At 40.3% G+C, this 23,928-nt stretch overlaps 1 protein-coding gene across 5 annotated transcripts; it reads right to left on the bottom strand.

The window, feature by feature from the left end:
* Window positions 1-4,751: 4,751 nt before the first annotated feature.
* On the bottom strand, window positions 4,752-21,587 carry LOC141923961 (C-type lectin domain family 5 member A-like). Of its 5 annotated transcripts, XM_074825722.1 has the most exons (9): window positions 21,473-21,576; window positions 19,597-19,665; window positions 16,556-16,645; window positions 10,576-10,641; window positions 9,768-9,842; window positions 9,522-9,664; window positions 8,758-8,867; window positions 8,040-8,196; window positions 4,752-6,064 (listed from the first exon to the last, which is right to left on the bottom strand). In XM_074825722.1, exons 1-8 carry the CDS (start codon window positions 21,552-21,554, stop codon window positions 8,049-8,051), a joined length of 783 nt encoding a protein of 260 aa, XP_074681823.1. In that variant the 5' UTR covers window positions 21,555-21,576; the 3' UTR covers window positions 4,752-6,064; window positions 8,040-8,048. The 5 variants fall into 5 exon arrangements, with proteins under 5 accessions (XP_074681823.1, XP_074681822.1, XP_074681824.1 ...); XM_074825721.1 differs by having other exon boundaries at window positions 4,752-8,196; XM_074825723.1 differs by lacking the exon at window positions 19,597-19,665 and having other exon boundaries at window positions 4,752-8,196; window positions 21,473-21,587.
* Window positions 21,588-23,928: the final 2,341 nt, after the last annotated feature.

Raw genomic sequence — 23,928 nt, 5'->3', positions numbered from 1 at the left:
TAGTTTCACAGCTGGGGCTTCCTCTTTCTCTGTGAGATGAGACTGTGTGGGGGCAGAGGGATGTGAAAGGAAACTGCCTGCTTATTTCTGTGGCAGGATGAAAACCAAGAAATGGTTGGAATTTATGTGCTAGGCTAGACTAGAAATTGTCTTTGAAGTACAGAGAATAACTGTGATGGCTGACTATCCCTCCACAGGATCTGGGGAGCAATGATTTACTGACAGCTGCGAGTAGCCCAGAGGTACCTCTTCTCTAACCCCTGAGATGAGGTGAGGTCCTGCACAGAAACCCACACGGCAGGGAAGCAGTGGCTGTGCACAGGCACCATGCACAAACCAGGCCAAGGATTTGTGCTAGTGTCAGCGGTTGGAGTTCATAAAATGAATTTGATGGATTGTCCAGTGCGGGCACAGATGAGGTGGCCTGATGACATCCTAGTGACACGTGGTTGGGACAGTCCTGGGGGGAATATGATGAGCACGGTGCATCACCTGCCTTGGGCAGAGCAATAGCTCTTCCCAAGTTCACCATGACACTGCGGGCACTCACTATCTTCTCTTGGATAGGAAGGGTAAATACCCTGCAAACATCTGCTAATATCTGAATTTTTTTATAGATATTATTAACACTCTCCTAGGTATCAGTGACCAGACTTATGTTCAGTTCCAAGATACACACTTCCCAGGGACCTTTAACTTCACAGATGAGAAGGACAGGACAGGCAATGAGGAACTGGAGAGCTTCAGGTGCTTGCTATGAAATTCTGTTGTCCTTTGCTTCCTTGGTAATAGCCAGCTGCTGAAGCAGCCTGTCTGAACTAACAAGCATGTTCTCAGCTGGAATTGCTGCCATGAACCTGCTAAGACAAGCATTATGTGCTTAGCATGGTGGAAATGACTTTCAGGTGGTTGGCAACTTACCCTGTAACTCATGCCTCTGTCCAAAACAGCATGCTGATCCTTAAAAAGCAAGATGTTTAGCAACATAGCACCCCAGAAAGAATTGCATCAGGCAACAGGACCCATTTCCAAAACAGTCCCGTAGTCACTGGAGCCAAGGAACATGGCATTCATTGGGTGTATCACATCCTCCGTCACCCACCAGCCTCTGGAAAGATTGAACAACACAGTGAACTGCTAAAGACTGTGCTGAGAATGATGAGCGCTGGGATGTGGAAACATTGGCATGTAAATTTAGCAGAAGCCACTGGGCTGGTTAGCACCAGGGGTTCTGCTAATTGACCTGGCCCTTCCCAGACAAAGGCCCTACACACTGTAGGAGAAGCTAAGGTTACCATACTACATGTAAGGGAACTGCCTGGGAAAGAGTGGGGGTTGTTCCTCCCTTGGAAACAGGTAAATCCATTTTTGGGATTGCTTTCACTCAAGGATGTAGGTGCACTTGAGGGGTAATGTGGGAGGATGGGGAAAACTGGCGTGTACCTCAGGGAGATTTATCCTTAGGGGAAAATAAGTCATGATTTGAGTTGTATATTATAAGAAGTATTATAGCAGGAACCACCTGAACCAACAGAGGATAACAGCCTCACAAGAAACAGGGCATGTGCAGTGATAACCCTGCCCAGACTGGTTTTAGCACACAATAATCCATGACAACATGCCACCTCTTCTGTCCTGAGTGACCACCAAAACAGATGGAGCCCAAGTCATGGACTAAATTAACTGAACAGACTTGAATGGATATTGGAATCAACATTTGATGGGGATGGCCTGTAGACTTAAGGGAATGACATCTGTGTATATGTCAAAGGGTGGGGTGAGTGTGATGAGTGGATATGAGCATGATGAAAATTATATGGAATAGGAGGTGGAGACTGTACTGGGCACGGCTGGGATGGAGTTAACTTTCTTCATAGCAGCCTGTATGGTGCGGTATTTTGGATTTGTGGCTAAAACAGTGTTGATAACACACTAATATTTGTCTGTTGCTGAATAGTGTTTGCACAGCATCAAGGCTTTCTCTTTTTCCTACTCTGTTCCCTGCCTCCATCTACCATGAGTGGGCAAGAAGGTGGGAGGAGACACAGCCAGCGCAGGTGACCCAAATTGACCAAAGGTTTTTTTCATACCGTATCTTACTCATCAATAAAAGAAGGAGGCATGGAGGGGATTGGCTTTCAAGGTGGCTGTTGCTCAGAGGCTGACTGGGAATCACTTTGCTTATGGGAGGTGGTGAGTGGCTGCTTTTGCACCACTTGCCTTTTTCCTCTTACCTTCAGCTATAAAACTGGCTTCGTCTCAAGCCATGAGTTTTCTTGCTTTTGCTTTTCTTATTCTCTCCCCTTTCTTGCTGCTCTGGAATTTCACTGGGACTGTCCTGTAGGAGCTGTCTGCTACTGAAATTGGTACTTTTTTCAGTGACATCATCTCACGTCAGTATTTTCAGAGGGCAGTACTGGAAAATATACTGCTACATCAACAAGTCCAATGGATAAAGGGCAGACAGTGCATTTGTTGATGCCATCTAAAAATGTTTTTTAAATAGTCCAGATTCCCACTCCTCATCCTTTCCATATACATTTCTTGATACTGATTTATTTTTTGTTAACATAATTGATGTAGAATTATCATTGTCTCACAGACACTATGTTTACCTCTCAGTTGCATAACTTGAATTTTGCGGTGTAACAGAAGGAAATGAGACTGAGGATTTCAAGGTATGATATAGGTGTTTGTGGTGTAAATAAAAGGAATTAAACTTAATGCATTAAGATATAATGAAAGATACAGTACAATAAAATGATCTAAAAGAAAAATGGTACACTAATCTTATATGATATTACCTTTATGCTGTGGTCAAAAGCAAATTGTATATTTCAAGCAGGAATCCTGAACTATTGTGCATCAGCTACAGTAATGACTTTAGTCCATAAAGTAGAGATCTCTCTCTCAAGACAAAATGCAGTGAGAATCCTGAGTGTGATATCTGTGTGGTAAAGCTATTTGGCTTATCAAAAATCTCTACTCTGCCACTGAAAATAGCTGGAGTGGTGATGGATACATCTGAAGATGGTTTTAGAGCAGATTTTAAAAATAGCCTTGGATACAGCTTCCGTTGCTGCTCTTGAAGCTTCATCTGCATTTTCTCATTTCTGATGCTCTCCATCAACAGTATCTCAACTTACATCCTCATACAAAGTGGTTTGTGTCAGGATGAATTTCATAAGAGCTGGGACAGGAAGAAACTGTTAGAGCAACAGTCATGCATTGCACTTCTCATATCGTTGAGCTCAACTACACAAATCTTCATTGTCTGTGATAGATAATGATAGAAATTTGGAATCTGTACATTTCACTGCAAGATCAGTGCATTTTCATCTGCCAAGTCCAATCCATTTCCAAGGAACTTGCTAAACCATTAGTGATGCTATCCATGTTCTTAACAATTTGTAGGAACACGCTGGTCTATAGGCACCTGTCCCTGTGGCTAGTTTTCAGATCTGGCATTATCTCCTATCCCAGACTCCTGTCCAATATGGAAGTTGAGTATACTTTTGTAATCTAACAAGGTGGGACAGGACAAGACAGATCATTCTCAGCATCTAGTTCAATTACAGCACAGCTGAAATTGGTGCTTTCAGACTTTCAGTCTGAAATAAGAAAGAAAGAAAAAATGAAAATCAGAATCTTCATCCTTATTGTCTTGTGTCTGGGCTGGTTTTGAGAATGTCATTGAAAATACATGATACTGCTTCTACTAGTCATGCTTTATGTTGTATAATGAATGTTAAATCCTCCTGAGACTTGCAACTTTGTCATCCTTTTCACACACGCACATGATCAAGGTCCACAGCCTTCTCCGAAACACATAGAAACACAGTCAATTATTTGGGTAGCTGATTTCTAAGAGATGTTTCTCATTTCCTCTGGTCATTTGCCAGGGACAGGTTTATTTCCAACTCACAAGCTTATTCTGGGGTTTTTTGCTTACTCCCCCTCCTTGCCCCTCAGTGGTATTCTGTTTATCTAAGCAAGCTGTGAGAAAGTAGCATGTCAAGGTATCTTCCATTCATATGCTAGAAGAGGATTTATTATCACATTATTATGCCAATATTACCCATCTGTTAATTTATCTATCAATCAACATGCCCATTGCTTTCTTAGCCAGTGCATCTCTAATGTGTCTTGATACCTTACACATCTAGAAGATAATACCAGCAAGAGTTTCCATGATGAGACCTTTGGACTCGTTGGCTGAAAACTGATCATATCTGTTATTTCCTATAACGAAGGAAAAGAGTGCTTCTCTCTTTTCCAAAGTAGAAATTTGCACCATCCAACAATCTCTTTCCCTTGATATAACCAAATATGTAGTTAGAATGCAGATGATAACACACACACAGAGGGTGGAGGGTCCTCCACCAATGGTCCAGGTAACAGGTGTGCCATTCTTTGGCCAATGATGCAACCACAGAATCACATCCATTTCTTTTCCCTCCATCAGTTGTTTCTTGTCTTGCATTTTGGTTGCAGAGAAAGCATCTTTTAATCATATATTTGCATCTGCTAAACTAGACCCTGATCTGTGGCTGTGACCTCAGCACTTCACGCTGTGTTCAAGGAAAGCATTGCACTGTAAAAGGGGTTGGACAAAGCAGAATATAAGAAGGACAGTGTCATGGTTTTATTCCATCTGGCAGCCAAACACCATGCAGCTGCTCGCTCACCCTCCCCCAGCCCCAGGGAATGGGAGAGAGAATCGGAGGGATAAGGGTAAGGAGACTCGTAGGTTGAGATAAAAACAATTTAATAATTGAAACAAAATAACATTAAAATAGTAATGATAATAATAATAGTAATAATAGAAAATACAAACAGGTAATGCACAGTGTGATTGCTCACCACCCACTGACTGATACCCAGCCCGTTCCCCGGTAGTGATCCCAGAGAAGAGAGAATCCTGAAGCCACAATCCCAGAAGTGATAGTGAGCTTCCTGGTCAACCCTTATCTGTATACTGAGCATGATGTTATATGATATGGAATATTCCATTGGCCAATTGTTTTGGCTCTGCTCTATCCCAGCTTCTTGTGTACCTGCGCACTGGCAGGACATGGAAGGTTGAAGAGTCCTTGATTTCTTAGCAACAACTAAACCCATCAGTACATTATTAACATTCTTCTCATGTCAAATCCCATCCTGAATCCAAAATGCAGCACTATTCTAGCTACTAAGAAGGAAAAAAAATTAAAAGCTCTATCCCAGCTGAAACCAGGACAGACAGAGATAAGAATAGCAGCAAAACCTTTCTGGATATTGTCTTGCTTGCAGACTGCTTTAAAACTCAGTGCTGTTGAGTTGTTGTACTTTCTTTTGCTCAGATTTAGCCTGAAACACTTGCGTTCTCCCACAAAAAGCTAAGTATGATCTGGTGACTAGCATGTGCCAAGGATTATTCTGGTTACATAGTTTTCATGCAGCCAAACTGCTCTTGACGGAAAGCTTCGCTGCAGAGAAGTGAGTTGTGTCAGATCAAATGTCATCTGAGTCAGAAAAGGATGGTGGCCCATTTCACTTCCTAGAATAGACATTATGTTAATAATCCTTCCCCTGTCCACTTGCAGATGTTTTTCCAAAGAGAGGAAACACTGATTATTTTTTTTATCAGCAGAAAGATTTGCAGAAGTTTAAGCATGAAAGGAAAAAAAAAAAAAGTCAAGCAGCAGAGAATTGTCTGCACTGTATTGTCACAGGGCATAAGAACATACGAGTACAAGGGCTGGAATTCAGGTAGATGCTGAAGTTATTATATCCTGTAAGTGTGAAATACACATAAATAGGTGAAGACTATAAAATATTTTAAATAATTTCCTCTGAGCTATTACAACTAGGCCTTGGCTTTTCCCATAGAGAAGCACTGTTTTACTATGAATGGATGAACTGCTGGAGTTCTGGAGGAGCTTGGCACAGTCTGTTGCCCAAGGGCTGGGTATTATTTCCAATCACAATTATCCGTATAATTCTTCTTGTGAAGTTATACATTTCAGAGCCAAATCCAGAGCCCCAGGTCTCAAGTTGCTTGAAGACACAGCCAAAAGTTCACCTGATCATCAAATATTTCAGTTAAATTTTCTAAAAATTAGGTTTGGAAATTAGGGAACATAGACTTCAGAGCAAATTTAAAAAAAAAAAAAAAGTCTTATATCCTAAAAAGAATACATGGTTTCTGAACAGGCTTTATTTTTAACTCTGGACTGGTTTTCAAGGTAATCCTGACATATCTTAACCTGAATAAAATTTTCATCTTAAAATTAAAGTTTGATTATTTGTTCCTCACTTTTGTTTTTATATATGATCTTATTATATGAGTTTTATATATGAGTTTATTATATGAGTTTATTCCTCACTTCATGTCAGATTTGTACATCACCTTAACTTTTCTCCCTCCTTTCTAACCGATTCTGATACACTTATGGACAATAAGTGCATTCCTCCATATGTGTCATTTCACTAAGCTAGTCCATGCAAACTTTCTTAATCATCTCTTGTAAGATCCATCCTTTCCATATTCTGGCTCTGCTAGTTATTATTCTTCGTACTTGTTACAGTTGGTGTTCATGTTCAGCATGGGTGGCTTGAACTCTTCATGTTACTACAGATAAGGATGTTTTTTCCTGTAGCATGGTGGTAACATGTCTCATCTCTACTGGAAATATTCATCCAGTACATTCTAGGACTGCACTACTTTTTTATTCACAGCCATGCTACGCTGGCAGTTCCTTGTGCTTAGCACGGACTGAAGTGCACAGGTCTCTTGTCATTTCTAACTGCTAAACTCCCAGTTTAATTCTTGTTATTAGTCTGTACCACTGCACTTTCTGCTGTTACATTTCATTCCGTTTCTTTTGCTACATTCCCCTCAGGTCATGTAGTTCTTACTATATTAGGCTTGGATCTTCACCTGTTTTGACATAGTCTTCCAGTCTTGCATTATTAAGACACAACCTTATGTCACTTTAGGCATTACTAACAGATGTCTGCGTTTTGCAACAAGGCCACTACTGACTGTATTATATATGACATCTGTTTTTCCAAAAAGCTTGTTAATAATTTCATATGTGGAACCCTAATTAAATGTTTTAATAAAAGCCTGATTTCAGATGAGTCAGTCATTTCCTCAGAGAAAGCTGACCTTGTGAACATATTCACATTGGGTTTTCTCCCATTGACCTCTGTGATTTGTATTACCTTTTCCTTCAAAATTTGCTTGAAAACTGCCTATATTATTGAGGTGAGTCTAGCAGTCTATATTTTGTCTAGATATAAGGAACAGGCAACATCTCAGAGATGGTATTTGGGAAGCGTTATCTGGTCCCTTGTCCATAGAAGTCAGTGAACCCCCGGAAGCTCTGCGCCAGAACAAATTTAATCCGACAGCAAGTGGAAGATGCTGTCCCTTCATCAAGGCTGGATCTATGCTTTACTGGCCCTTTGAAGAAAACTGGGTGCTTTTGAGCCAACAAAGGAAACGGGAATGATCAGATGCCACAGAGTTATGGTATTTAGCACAGCTTTAACACCAGCTGGCAGAGACTTGTGACCCAGAAGGGTTCTCTGGGATCACAGATGTCTACACATTACTTGTGTCTCATACCAAACATTGCTAAATGACATTAATTATACCTAGCTTTCCAGTAATTAATAATTTCATACTTATAAAAATAAATTGAATAACAAACAGGCCTATTCATGCGCCAAACCTGCTTCCCACATCTGAGGGAAATGGAGGCTAGTCTCACGCAGTGAAGCTGCATTGAAAATATCTTCTTGGTCTCTTAAGAGCCTTTGCTTTATTAGATATAACAAGTGGCTTTTGCAGATCTTATTCTATAAGGGTAATGGTGTCACTGGCATTTTTCTAAATTTAATTTGCATCATTTAGTCAGAATCTGGCCTTGAGCAAACGTCCTCCTGAACTGGTGAAGAGGCTTCCATAGGAAAAGTCTGGCATAGCTTCATCTCAGCCACAGACACCAAATCTAACTTCCTCACTCATTCCATGCTCAAGCTCTACAGACCTCTTTTTTTTAGCTCTCCTTCTGCCTTTCTGAAGTATTTGAAGCTTTTTCACACAAATTTTGTGTTGTTGAGGATCCATTGCAAGATGCAGTTTCTACTTCTTTAGGTCCAATGACAGCGCAGAAATAGTCAGAAAAGTATCTTCTTATAGTAAACCTGAACAGGGAGAGAAAGGCAGATTTAGTTGCATTCCTGACCTAGCTGGATGCAAGGCAGTCAGCATCACTTCCATGAAAGACAGAGTGGCACCTGGCCTTGCTGCTAAGCTATATTATTGTCAGTAGGATTAGAAGCTGCCTTATTGGAGTCTCCCTCCCATTCCTTAATTTTCTTCCCCAGACCTCAACAGAAGTGTATACGCTATGCTTTCCTATCCAGAGACCTTCCCCCTCTTTGGTAGCCTCCATTCGATGGTGTTGACATCACAGTCTCTCTTGTACCTGCCTAGTATATCCTTTCTTTCCCCGTTGAACTCCATCTAGCCAGATTCCTCCTTCCCTGCCAGAACTACAGCTGTGTCCTCTCTTGCCCTCCTGATGTGACATGCCTGTGTTCCCATGTGATTTACAAGCTCCATTTGACTTCTCACAGGCATGTGCTGAAGCACCTGAATCTCACGGTTGCTACAAATTGCAGTCTCTGATCTTGCTTGTACTTCCTGTTGGTGGCTCTGGCTTCCAGATGTTGCATCACAGTGACTTGCTGGAATAAGCTTACATGTCTGTGCTATGTGCCACGTTGTTAATCCACTTCCACTTCTTCTCGTTCTCAGAGTAGGTGAGACCAAGTAAGTAGTAATGACCTTTTGATTGTGAAATAAGATATTGCTAGAAAGGAAAAAAAACAATGGTAATACATTAAAATTACATTTTCTTCACCAGAGTTACACAGAAAGCTTAGTGCTAAACAGCCAAGAGAACAGTGTGCGTCCAGCCACACCATCTTTTTCCACAGCTTCAGAGGCTGAATTTTTCCAATTTTATTTAATTTCATCTCTCTTCCTGAGGCTTCTTAGGAACAGACTAGAATAACACACTTGTGATACCATTAAAAATATACATCGTAGTTAGCCAGGTGTGACTTGATACCTGGAGACACTTTTCTATTCTGGTTGTGATGGGAAAGCCTTTTCAGTTTTTGTCAAAGCAATGGCTCTCACACATAAGTGTCTGTTTGACTTGCTTGGTCTTGGTTTGTGTGCTAAATCTCTTTAAAACACAAGCCAGCTAGGCGGAGAGTTTGCTCATTTGCATGGGAGCATGCTCGGGGAGAGAAGCTTCCAGACGCAAGACTTCAAGCAATGAGATGCATCTTACTGTGAAGGTGATTGCTACCATACAGAGGGGTTTGGTGTATACAGCTAGCAGTAGATTATAGACCCCCAAAGACATCTAACATGAGAAGACACAAGCATAACCCATCCATCCTTTGGCATACAGGTCAAGAAATTCTAGAAGCAGCCCCATGAATTCAGATCTCACCAGTGTTTTTTTGTTGTCAATGATCACCAGGTCTGACTTCATGTCAATACATTCTTTACGGGAGGCGTTCCAGTCTTTTTCTTCCTTTCTTTGAGAAAAGAAGTAGCATTTTTCCCCATATTTTTGCCAGCCTTGGGGGCAGCCTGCAGGAGGTAAGAACAGGTGTGGAAAAATCCATGTTCACACTAATGAAAGGATCCCATTACAGAAGAAAGGCAAGAAAGTAAGTTACAGCCAGAAAATTACCTGTGTGATCCTGATTGTAATTTTCACCAGACCACCGTGGATCCCTGCTAATAGCTAATACCACCCCAGGAGTCCCTAGGCATGAGTCAGAGAATTAGGATCACAGATAACATTATCCAGCCTTTTAAATCTTTGCTCAGGAGATAAAGACAAATGGTGAGGGTAAAAAGCAGCTTTCAGTTTTCAGATGTCTTCTTTGCCTGCTGCAAATTACGGCAATAGTGATGCTACTGAAAGAAAGAACATTTCTCTCCATTGCCAGGCACAGTAGTGGGAGGAACAGAGGTGGGACCTGGAAAGGGTGATACGATTCAGGGAGACAGGGACTGTGTGATGTAGTTTTGTTGGTTATCCAGCAGCTCCTAAATGGCAAAAGGGAATTGCACTTCATTAAAATGCTAAGAATGGAGGGGTATTTGAAAAGCAGTACACGCACATTGATCCATCATGCTTGCTACAATGCTGTGATACCAAAGGGATTGTTATATTCATGCCCATTCCCCTAGCCATGGGCTCCTCTGTACTAGCATGAGAGAGTAATCAGTTCTTCCCTCTGAAACAGTAACGCAGTGCTGACCAAACACTGCTTACAAAGAAGATGAAAATGTGAAATGTCTCTGGCGTTGAGAGCTCATCCTATGAGTGTCCAGGATAAGGCTGTTTATTCCTGAGGTGTCAGAGTTTTTGCTTGGTTGTTTTTTTTCTGAACAAAAATCTATACACATACCCCCCACACCCCCACCCCAGCCTTAAAAGACAATCTAACGGCTTCTGGAAACTGTCTTTTGAATGACAGAGGATTACCTACCTAGTGCCTCTTCATAGGTGGTGGAGAATGGTTCTGAGCCAGATGGGCTGCTTGCAGTTGGATGGTCTGGAAATAACAATACAATTTCTGCTTTTAATGACTGACTGTTTTGCCATACACCATCAGAGCTCTTCCGGACCTCTTTGACACCTACCATCACCCCACACAGAATGCCTACTCCTCACTGTTTTGCTTCTCCATAGGAAAAAAACAAACCTGTAGTACCATATTGAGGAGCAGATTTCTAAAGAGCCTAACTCTGGAATTTAACAAAAAAATGCGCTGCACAATTTCAGAATAGCGGTAAATATGGTGTACAGTATACTCATAACTATAGCAATAAGAAATAAGAGCCATCTTTGAGAGATCAGTGCTCAATCCAATCTGTTCTTGGTTAGGCATGCTTGAAGCTGTGGTCACTGTCTGCTCCTACCCCAAACATCTGGGCTGAGATATTGAGGCAGAGCTCACCTGTGCCCCAGCTGGAAGTTGGTCTAATGGTGTTGCTCCCCCAGACCAAAATGAGACAACAGTGTTCATTTTAGGTTTTAAAGCAGATACCCAAGCTGAAATAGCATTGATTTTCCTCTTTCTTCTGACACAGTGGTTGTGAGGAATTTGTGCTCCACAGGAGGCTTCTTACCCCCAAGAAAAAGGGACTGTGGAAAGAGGCTTGCAAATTTATTTTTATTATCTGATGACTAGCTAGACAGCCTGAATTTATCACAGAGAAAAAAGGAAAAAAAGAGCTTTGAGAGGGTGAAGAAAGTAGCTGAGGCCTCAGATGAACTAAACTTATGTTTAGTTTACTAGAGAAGCTCATGTGATTTTTATGTATTTTTCATGTCTTCTCAGGGCTTTGGTTTTATCAGTTTAGAAACTCCCTCAAGAATATAGATCCTGTTGAAAGTATGGAGTTCAGGGATCACTCACAGTCAACAGGCTAAAGGAGGATTATGTTGTTCCACATGACTCTGTGTAGCAGTAAGAAAGTCTTGATAGTCTCTCAGCTTCTCTGCTTAGGAAACCTCAGCTTTGGAGACACAATTGCCCATTTCATGAATGGGTATTATTATTTCAACTGACTGAGAGTTACTAAATTGTCTATAGCAAATTTTAAGGAGGCATTTTTGAGGTTATTTGAAGTTAAACAATGAAGGGATGAATAATAACAGTAAAGAAACATTAAACTAAAAATTATAGGGGTAGAATTCTTATAGTTGAAACCAAAATTGATAAATTCCTTTTAAAAAAGAATATATAAAATGAGGAAAAGATTGAATTAAAGAAAGTTCTAAGAAACTTGTGCCAGAATGACATGGAGCATGAAAGAACTGACATCTCTGCAGACTTCATACTAGAGACAAATGATAAAAGAAACAGAATATTAAAGGAAGAACTTTGTTTACAAGCAGTAAGCTCAAAAATAAGATGAGGGAAAAGAAGTGGAGTGGCAGTTAGATTCAGTGACACGTAATCTCTTCTGGATATTGAAAACTGGTAGTGAAAGGATGGATTACTAGCCCAAAGCATTCAAACTGCAACTATCAACAAGGAAGGTGGCCAACCTGAGCTCTTACTTTATTGGGGTAGAACCACTTCCCTAGTACCTCTGCATCCTTACAGAGGCAAGACTCTATAGTGCAGTAGGACTGATACCTTGGAAGGGGGTTCAGCCCACCAGAATGCAGTCATAACTATGCTGACAAGAAGTAACTATTGGGTTTGAGAGGTGAGCACCTCTGTTACAGAGAATCCTTTTTTGCCTTGTACCCACCCCTGGCAAAAATACATTATTTTATCATAAATGTGGCATCTCTTCTTCCAATATATTTTCTGTAGCCAAACTTTACTGACAAAAATCCTGAGGAGCATCTGTGCCCTGTTGAATATCTTATTTCAACAAGATACTTAGTTTTCAGAGAATGCTGCAGAAGTTAATTATTTCCTCAAGAAACAAAGAATACTAGGAAGGTGAAGGTAGCACACTTTTGCCTGTTGTGAGAAACAACCTGACCAGCCTTTAACACGTGGGGATTTTTTCTACCAACTCCATCTCAGAGAGTTCTTCATAGCCAAAATGAAACAACTTTTAGCCCTATGACGATCATAAAGAGAATATAGAATTTTTTTGGCTGGCGGCTCCAAATACTCCTAATGGCTGAAATATCCCCCCAACTACTACATTAGATGATTCAGTAGAATACTCAATATTGAAATAATTAACAAATATACGCTTGTCTTATACAACATATCACTTCTCCCTACATATCTTGTTTCAATTTTATCTATAAACAATCAAGGTTTCAGAAACTCTACTGCCAAAAATGTCCAGAAGGATTTCAAGGACTACCAGATACTCCAAACTGAGCAGTGACATAAGTGAATCTCAGTTTTAGTACAAAGGATTAATCAGCTTCTTCTGTAAGCCTAGAGTCAGACAGTGAGTGCCGAAAGGAAATAGGTTTGAAATAACAGTATTATTTTGGGAGAGGATTATATTTCCTTTCCCAGAAAAAGAGTCATTGGACCAAGTTCATCTGTTCTGTAATTTTGCTTAGGGTTCCCAGCATCTGAAGGGACCTAGAATTTTCTATACTGTCCTCTCTTTCTTTATAACATTAACTCTAATATATATAGCATTTTAAATAATACTTTACAGAGTCTGAGTGCCTTTTTTTTTTTTTTTTTTCTACTGGGATTGTAATGAGTTGGCATCTCCTGGTGAAAAACAGTTATCAAACTACTGTTTTACAAATCTCTGAAGTATGAATTGTAAAAGCCGCACTTCAAAAACACACTGCCTAGGAAGTCCTACTAATCTACATTTCTTTCCTGATGGCAAGCAAGAACTAGACTTCTGGAGTTGGGAGAAAAAAGTTTCACTGTAGCACCTAAAACCAAATGCTGGCGATGTATAATACTGTTCTTACATTTACAATTCAAAGATCAAAGTTGATCAATAAAAGTCTAATTTTGTGGAGACCAAATTGTATGATTTGCCCTGTTCCTTTTAGGGATTAACTTCCAATATATTGGTGTAGGGGAAGTTGAGTCTTACATATCACTATAAAAAAACCCCAAAACAACCCACAAAGAAAGGTGTATGTCCAAACATTTGAAAACACAGGTTCTTAAAGCTCTGGTATATAGAATTACATCCAAACCTGTAGACAGAGATACACATGGTAAAGTATGCATTATATTTTATAGTACATTAAAACAGTTCATCTTGGTGGAAATAATTAAGTTAAAGCTGAGGACTGAAGCTGAAGGAGCAACCACATGTTTGGAAGAGGAAGAAGCAGAATTCACTTTTCAGGAACGTTTCATTTTAGAAGATGAAGAAGCTGGGTTTTGCATATAGCCTGAGCCTGTGGGTGGAAGCTTGAAGTACTGCTTGTAAAGATACCCTGAAGTCCTTAGTATATAATAGTACCAAATACTGGGACTAAAACTGCCTACCGTTAATTTAAAGCATTTATTTCTGTGAAAAATTAGAAATTAATGCATACTGGTATGCCTTACAAAAATGAACACCACCCTACTGATTCTCCTACTGGATGGAAATCAATTTACGACACATAAATGGTGGGTCAATATTTTCACCTGGAATATTGTCACCTTTAACTCTGAAATCTGCCTGAGAGATTCAGACAGCAGCATTACTGAAAATGGTTCAAAGGCACAAATCTTAACAAAGCGACAATGTGTTATTTTCTAATTGGAGCAACTTAACACTGAATTTTATCATGCTTTAGTCATATGCTAATTTGGAACATCAAGGCTTTCTTTGCCTTTTACTGAATCCCTAGAGCAACAAGAAAAAATAAAACAGAAACATCAGTTTGAAATTTTATGTTTTTCATGCATATATGCATTTATATGCATATATCTTGAGGCTGGATTTCAACTTCTGGTTTCAGAAAAGAGCAAAATTTAATTAATATGAAGGATCATTTGAAACAAAGTTAGACCTGCCTGTTCTTGGAAGACCAGCTCATGAACTGCAGCGCCACTTTTTTACTTACTAGCAGATAAATTTTCTCAAAAGGAAAAAGAAAAGGATATGACACTGATATAAAAATCATAAAAATTTCTGGTCAGGTTCTACTGAGTAAAATTTTTGTCATTTTCGTGAACAGAAATGGAAAATGCCTTCTGGCCTCCAGAGCTCTTTTATGATGGAGCAATATCAAAAGGTGACAGTTTAGTTCATTTAAACAAGCTGTTCATCAACAATGGCATATTTGACAAAACAAAACTGCATGGAAAACTCATATAAAATTAAAACTTAGAAATAAAAGGGTGAAAATGACAACAGTTTTCATTTGGAATACAAGTGAAAACTGTATGGTATTGAAATTAAAAACTAATTTGATTTAGTTTCTCAAGTTTGATCTAGATCTCAAGTTTCTTAGGAGTATTTTTTTGGTTCACTGAGGCAGTACTAAATCCAAACAAAGTAACTATACCTGAAGCCAGACCTGAATTAAAGTCTAATGACTCCTCATTCAACTCCTGACTTAAAGTTCTACTAATGCTGGTAATTTCACCTTGTTATGTTGGTTTGTTGTTTGTTTTCTTTTTGAAATTTTGCCTTTCCTGTGGTATTTTACATTTTATAAAGGTCAGAGCACTATCAGACATCCCTCCTTTATTCTTTGCCTTGAAAAAGAAAAAACAATTACCTCCCCCAACCCTATTTTTTAAATTCCATGGATGACAGGTTTTGGCATGTCTTCAGAAAGAGTTTCTCCATGTGCATCTCTGAGTAGACTCTGGGACTTGAGTGTGATTTATTGTGGAAGCCTCTTAAGCTTACTCAACTATCAAAGGATGAAAAGAAACAAGCAACCACATCTGAAATTTAAAAATGGTTACTTGAAAATATTCAAAGGAAAGTACCACATGGCTCTATTAAAATTTGGGGGTTTTTTCCAATGAAGATAAGAATGCTTTCTTTCTAAAAATATATATATCCTTTTATGCAGTTTAAAGATTGTTATGAACTCAGTGATATATATGCAGAGAGACATAGTACTAAGCTTTTATTTGAGTAAGGGACAAGCAAATTCCTTTAAGTTGTGACTTAGCTACCTCTTTCAAATTAGCTTTTATTCATATTTATTTAAAGATTTTTGGTGTTATGGACACCTTGGTGACATGATACAAGATCATTGCCTTGAAATATTCTCACGGATAGCAATCATAATAGTCATAATAGGCATTATCTAATCTTGACTTGTTTCTTCAAAACATTTGTATAATAAATCATTTATTGCTCTAACTTTGTCAGTTTTTTAATTGGGTTTTGGCTTTTTCTCTTTTGGAATTTTAAACTTTCAAACCACTCAACTCTTTTACAGATTTCCTCTTATGGCCATGGTTGGCTAAAAACTACTGTCCCGTGCCTTCAAACTAGCCTTCTGTTGCTACTGGGTTTGGATGTCATGACTTAGACTGTAGGAGTCTGGGCCACGCTGGGAGAAAGTTAGTGCAGACGGAAGAATGCAAGGACGAAGACAAGGCCAGCAAATAAGGCTGGCAAAAACACACAAGATAGCAGATAAGTGAGAGCAGATAAGAGACCTGTGGTCAGCAAAAGCACACAAGTCTGAGCAAAACAGGGTATGAGATAAGGGAGTTTTGGCAAGTTTTGGGTTTTACCTGCTAATTGCAATTAACCAATGCAAATGCTTGTAGAGGCGCGTGAACAGCGCGTGTAGATGACCTGCAGCCTGTTAGAAGATAGATGAGTGCGTGTACGGAACTTAGTAGAGTATAAATGTAACCAGAAAAGGAATAAAGAAAGAATAAAAAAAGATGGACGACCTGATCATCACATTGGTGTTGCGTCGTTTCTGTTCCCGCATGGAGAAATAAGGACCCCGGCTAATGGTGACCCCGACATTAGACAACAGTCAGTGGGTGAGAGTCACAAATCAATTGCAGTTATTACATTTTTAGCAGGACTTACACATAACTATCAGACACACCGCTGAGACCAGTAGGAGGATTGTCACAGCAACCAATACAGCGACACATGTTCGGGAGCAGCAGATTTTACCTACACATAGACAGAAAAATACTAGATATTATATTTATATATAAATATAATATTTATATTTATATATTTATATTATGATACTAGAGTTAAGTGCTCACTGGGATCCTTATCTGTCCTCTATAACAACATGAAAGCGAAAGCAAATCAACCTACCAGATAAAGTTCCTGCCATGTTATACTCCTCAACACAGCAAATTTTTCAGAGGAGCTGAACTGTCCCCTATTTCTCTTTTGACTGTTGTTTATGGGCTTTTGTTCAGGATTTACTTCAAGGGGATCCTTGTGATATTCATTAGTCTGTCACCTCAGTGGAAACTGGCTGGGTGCTATAGAGAAAAAGCAGGTCCAAAAGGGGACAAATAGTATGTTCAGTGGCTGACTGGACTCATCAGACACTGAATTAAAATGTAAAGGAGAGCTTTCCATCTCTTCCTGATTCATGTATCTGCTAGGGTATTTACTTATGTCTTCTGCTATCTTTGAAGTTTATGGTGTCTGTGTGACAAGTAGGATCTGAAAATCAAATTGAGGTTTTTGCTGCTATTACCCCTGCTCTGTAAAGTAAAAAATTTTAGATAAATGAGGAAGCCATCCTGAATCTTCATCCTATCTGCAGTCGATATCTGGTTTGTTCTGTCTGGTAACCTCATTTTCACACCTACTTGTGCATTGCTATTTGAGTTACTGAAATGTTGAGAAGCTATCATACTTAGTATAATATTAAACTAGACTGATTTTAAACCAGTCTCTTAAAGAAGGCAGCACTCAAGAAGTCTGGTTTTCTGCCTGAGGAGGTTTGGTCAGGAAATGGTCGCACCCTGAAAACATGTTGATTGCACTAATCAAAAAATCTATCTGATAGGTGCAAACTGTCTACTGCTACACTAGTCCATGTGGTTATGAACAAGACTGCGAGGGGTGGAGAGAAGTTTTAGTAGCAAAATGGAAGCTTGTAGGAAGGAGGTTGGTGACCAGGAATCCTAAGGTGGCAATTCCAGAAATGGTCCCAGTACCCTGTGCAAGACTGGAGGGAGAAATGACAAGGCAGCATTTTAGCACCTGGCTGAGAAGATGGGGTAAAGATCCAGATTCCTGATTCTTCAGGAATTTGGGACACATCTGGTGCAGAGTGTTCAAGTGGAACAGATTTCATCTTAACTATAAGGGAGTCAAGCTGCTGGACATGACATCTGGAAGATTTTACATAACTTTTAAAATTAATAAGAGCAAGCTGGCAGGGGCTGAAGGTTGTAACTCACTCTTGAAATGAGGAAGGGGAAGCTGACATGGGCTAAAGAGCAGTTTAGGTTGATATTACCATTATGTGTGACTTCAAAACCACTGTGTTCTCAGGAAAAGGGAAGGTCAGAGTATATAAACACTCAAGCAGAAAATGCAACACTGACTGTCATTTAAATAAAGTGTTAAGAAGCAAACAACAGGTATGTCACACTAGCTTCTACACAAATACTAGAAGTCTGAAAAATAAGATGGGAAGACCTGGAATGTCCACCCCAGACTAAAATACTCAGATATCAGGTACCTGAAAAGGGCTGGCTTCTGCCCTCTGAGATACCCTCTGGTATCAGATAACTGCACAGATCTGGAAGATGCTACACAAGACCTCCAAGAATCTGTGGCCTTCCAGATTTGCATACTGAAGCCAGACCAAATGTATTGATGCTTCCCAGATGGCTTTGGACACCTGTGGTTAGGTAACTGAACAGCATCCCAGTACACTGTGTATATGAGGAAGGGGTTAAAAGGGAGACAGTCATCATAGTACTAGACTACATAAGGAAAAATAGAGTGCTAATGGGTAAAAGAGGGGAACTACAGGAAGGAGAGGGCACTTATTAAAAAGAAGTTAAGAAGAATGGCTATGAGAATGAAATCCATACCGGCAGCCCATATATTATTGAAGGATAGCATCCTGGCAACATATGACCAATAGAAGGCACCTACCAAAAATGGAATTATTCAGAAGGAAAAGAAACAAAAATCAGGGCTGTTTTGTCTGTCCACGATTCGTCCCTACCTTCAATGGTGCATGCAGTTCTACGATCCTTATTTCAAAAAGCTTATAGGAAAAGGTTCAGAGAAGGGAAGCAGTAAAGGATGGTGTAGACTAGGGTTTTGCAGTATGAAAAAGAGCTGATTAGGAGTTATATAAAATCCTGAGTGTCATGGAGATCTTGGATAGGGTTTGGCTGCTTACTGTCTCTTTCAGTGAACATCAGCTGAATCTAATAGGAGGTCAGTTGAGAGTGAAAAAAATGCAGCTGGTTCTTCATGTGATGTTAAAAAGAACTGTGGATCCTCTCATCAAAGGATGTTATAGAAATCAGGGCTGTGCATAGAACCGAGGGCAGATTTGGCAAGTTTGTAGAAGAGAAATCCACTGAGGATACATAAATAGAATCACATCTGTCTCAGGAAGTCCCTGAGTAGATGCATAGTCATGTGAAAGTATTACAGAAAGGTATCATATATGGGTTCTTTGGCCCAAACTGTATTTGTGCTCTTATATCACAGAATCACAGAATCACAGAATCAACTAGGTTGGAAAGGACCTTGAAGATCATCTAGTCCAACCATTAACCTAACACTGCCAGTTCCCAACTGCACCATATCTCTCAGCGCTATGTCAAACCTACTCTTAAACCCCTCCAGGGATGGGGACTCCACCACCTCCCTGGGCAGCCCATTCCAACGCCTAACAACCCGTTCTTTAAAGAAATACTTCCTGATATCAGTGAAGCCAACAAGTGTTCAGTTGCATATAAGGCAACACATCAACTGCCCCCTGCTCTGGCTACGTAAAGCAGATGACTGTATCTTCCTGACTCCCATATGGCCTTGTATCACTGCATTTTTGGAAAATAAGGAATGGCCTCCTCTCCTCTCATTGTTTAAATTAATTTCCATTTAGCAGACAGCTAAAAACTCACCGCATGATGTGTGGCTAGCTGCAGCATTTTTGTCTAGGGACTGCACTTTCACTTCTGCGTATATAGAACCTAAAACCAGGCAAAAATAACAGAGAAAGTTGAGAAACATCTTAAATGGAACAAAAATGACTGAAATGATGTGAAATTCTAAACACATGACAACAACTGATTTATGTGGTTATATTTAACTATGCCCAAATAATATTTTTGTCTGTTGGATTCACACCTTAGAGGACTTGCTATAGGTGGAAACAGATCTGGTTTATCTTCAGTGCAGACAATAACAGAGGAGACATGGGCACATGCACACGCATTTTAAATATAAACAGAAGTGGAGAAAAATGTCTAAGGTTGTCTGATTGTCTTAATTCACATCCGTATGTGAGTGGTGAGAATGGCTACAACGTCGAAGCAAACCTGAAAACCGCAGATCATGCTAAATTTGAAGGGGTTAGTAGTTAACGATAAGACAGTGAGAAAAGTGAAAACTTCTAACATCTGCAGATCATAAATACAAACGAGTATGGAACAAAGCGTGTGAGGAAGGAAGGAAAGGCAGGGACACATAAAAAGGGAGTGGAAATTAAGAAATACGATGTTGCAATTTTATAAGACATTGAAAGTCATCCTGACATGCAGCACTGAGCCCGGTTTTTTCTATCAACATACAGAGTTAATGTCTTCTATGAGTTTAAGTGCATTCTCCTGGCTTATGGAATTAATTTCATTCCTTTGTGAACACTGCATTTGATTGTGGGAATCCATTATCACAGAGAAAATAGCAAACTGGGGGAGAAAGAAAAAGAAGACAGAAATCGGTGTTTGAGCTGTTTTCTGTAATATATGCAGAATCACTGGGAAATACTGTGCATAAATTAAGAGAAGAGTTGATAGGGGTTTTCCAGAAAAGCACAAGCAGAGAAACATAAAAATGCTATTAAAACTGTAAATTAAATTATAAGGAAAAGGGAACATTTAATCAGGAGGCATCTATTATGGGTACCTGTAGCTGTTTAGCTGTGGAGTAATCTATTGAAAGAGGTGATAGAAACACTGTTTCTTGGGGCATTAGAAACTCCAGCCATTTCAAAATAGATGACAAGGAATCACACTTTATGCAAAAGACAAGCACAGAGTGGCAAGAAATAGAAACTACTATTTCTGTCAAAGAGATAGTAAGGTTAAAAAGAAAGGAAAGAAAAAAGAAAACGAAACACAGATACAAAGTGTATGAAGTCTGTTATTTTAGGATGTAATTTTATGCAAATGTAGAAAAATAAGTGCAAAAGTTTATGCAATAGTTCCTAGCGCATTAAGGGAAGATAAATTTAAGGTTAGAATTTTACAAAGACATTTATACTAAAACAAACTAAATCTGTCCATGAAACATTTTATGCTTGATTTATTAAACAAGTGGTTTGTACAGACAAAGCCAGGAGGCAAAAACCCTGAAGTGATGCTTGCTATGCTCAGGAGGCAGAAACAGGCTACGCACGAGACTGCTTCAAACAGCAGAAACTCCTGGTCAGTTTGCTGCAGGAATCAGAGTCTGATGCATGAGAACATGCCTCGATCAGGACCAGTTGATGTTCACCTGTGGAACAATCTCCTAAATTGATAGAAACTACTCAATATCACACAAGAAACTCCCCCTCACACTTGCACCTTAACAAATGAAAAGTAGATCTCATAACAATCCCCTTTTTAGGGTGTAAAAAACCTACATGTACACCCCACCTGCACTTTTTTCACAGCGCTGGCCCTCACATTTCCTTCATCCTCTTTGGGGTTGTGGTGCTCCATGGCACTCTTTCAAAATATGTGGGAGAGAGGCTGAAGAATAAAAAGAAAGCTCAGTGCAGATCGATCAACTTACCTTGGGCATCAGTGACTTTCTGTAGTCTGGGCCTGGTTGATTCAGTCAAGTTCAAATCAGCATAGATGAGATTTTCTGACATTCTTGCTCACCCTTCTTTTTTCCTCTCGCTGCTGTTTTTAAAACGGTACTCTGGAGTGAGGACGAATCATAGCTCCCTTCCCTCTCTAATCTTCAGGAGGAAGTTCCTTCCTCTTTCTGTCATACAGAAATTCATAATGAGAAGAGAAACCTACTTCTAATTGATCTTTTGTTAGTAGTGTGTTAAATGTAAGGTTGTGGTCTTGATGTGGTGATCTTTGTCAGGAAGCAGTTCTGCACTAGTAATATTTTGAGTTTCCAGATCTTGACACCCTGCCCCACCTACTCCACCTGGTATTTCGAAAAAACAATCTTTGTATAGAAAGAAGAAGAGAAATACAGAGATCTGGAAGTCAGTCCCAGGACACAGAGTGAAGATCTCAGGGTGGACCTATAGCACATCATAGGGAGCAGCCCTGCAGAGTCCAGAAGACAGTGCTCTCAAAAGCAGACATCTGAAAGCGTGATACCTTTACCCCTGATCCATAGAGAAATGTAACTCACGATTCTGAAACAGGACACTGCCACACTTTGGGCCTCTGTCATGTGTCTGCGGCTCTTCTAAACCACAGCCAAGCTGACTTGCTGTGTTCCAAAGAATGTGGGTTTTGTGCAGTTCAGAAACATGTTATCCCTCTCTGTAGGTAACTTCTGATAGCAAGTTGTGATTCATAAAGTGAGATTGGTCCAGCCTGTTTTGGGAAGGACAAAGGGTGTTTAATATGCAAAGGCAGCAACTAGAATAGGTTAGACAAGCCCTAGGCTTTCCAGGTTTTTAATTCCCACATGACTAATGCTTTCACAGAACAGGAGGTGGCAGCTATGCGGACATTGTGCTGTGAATCATTGTTAGAGGAAATTTCCTAGCTCATAGCAGCATTTACCAATTAAAAATGCTAGATTTAGTTTTTGTGCTGGTGACAGATGTAATCTGCTAGGAGAAGCCCAGTCGCCCAGCCTGATCTGCTGGCTGACAGCAGGGTCACTATGAGGCAGCAGTGTGCCCTGACAGCCAAGAGGGCAAACCACATCCTGGGGTGCATCAAACACAGCATGACCAGCCGGGCAAAAGAGGTGATTATCCCACTGTATGCAGCGTTGGTGTGGCCTCACCTTGAGTGCTGGGTGCAGTTCTGGGCCTGTCGTGGTTTAACCCCAGATGGCAGCTAAGCCCCGCACAGCTGCTCACTCACTCCTTTCTCCTGTGGGATGGGGGAGAGAATTGGAAGGGTAGAAGAGAGAAAACTTGTGGGTTGAGATAAAGACAGTTTAATAGGTAAGGCAAAAGCCTCACATGCAAGGAAAGCAAAGCAAAGAATTTATTCACCACTTCCCATTGGCAGGCAGGTGCTCAGCCATCTCCAGGAAATCAGGGCTCCATCACGCGTAATGGTGGCTTGGGAGGACAAACACCATTACTCCAAATGTCCCTCCCTTCCTCTTTCTTCCCCCAGCTTTATATGCTGAGCACGATGTGATATGGTCTGGGATATCCCTTGGGTCAGTTGGGATCAGATGTCCCAGCTGTGTTCCCTTCCAGCTTCTTGTGCACCCCCAGCCTGCTCGCTGGTGGGGTGGGGTGAGAAGCAGAAAAGGCCTTGACACTGTGTAAGCAGTGCTGAGCAATAACTAAAACATCCCTGAATTATCAGGGTGCTGTTTCCAGCACAAATCCAAAACGCAGCCCTGTACTAGGTACTATGAAGAAAATTAACTCTATCACATTCAAAACCAGCCCAGGGCCCCACCATTTAAGAAGGATATGAAGGTCCTTGCATGTGTCCAGAAGAGGGAAACAAAGGTGGTGGAAGGGCTGTAAGGCATGTCCTGTGAGGAGTAGCTAAGGACTCTGGGTTTGTCTAGTTTGGAGAGGAGGAGGCTGGGGGGTGACCTTGTTGCTCACTACAGCTTCCTGGGGAGGGGAAGTGCAGAGGGAGGTGCTGAGCTCTTCTCCCTGGGATCCAGTGCCAGGATGCATGGGAATGGTTCAGGGGAGGTTTAGACTGGACATTAGGAAACATTCCTTTACCAAGAGGGTGGTCAAACACTGGAACAGGCTTCCTAGAGAGGTGGTCGATGCCCCAAGCCTGTCAGTGTTTAAGAGGCATTTGGAGAATGCCCTTAATAACATGCTTTAACTTTTGGTCAGCCCTGAAGTGGTCAGGCAGTTGGACTAAGTGATCATTGTAGGTCCCTTCCAACTGAAACTATTCTATTCTATTCTATTCTATTCTATTCTATTCTATTCTATTCTATTCTATTCTATTCTATTCTATTCTATTCTATTCTATTCTATTCTAATGTCTCTTGCCCTAACTGGCCTTGCTGTGACTTGGCTACACTGTGAGTGAGAAGGAATGTGATATATTCCCATA

The sequence above is a fragment of the Strix aluco genome, chromosome 5 (genome assembly GCF_031877795.1).
Source record: "Strix aluco isolate bStrAlu1 chromosome 5, bStrAlu1.hap1, whole genome shotgun sequence".
In the NCBI taxonomy this organism is placed as follows: Eukaryota; Metazoa; Chordata; class Aves; order Strigiformes; family Strigidae; genus Strix; species Strix aluco.
This window is presented reverse-complemented; position numbering and strand designations above follow the sequence as displayed.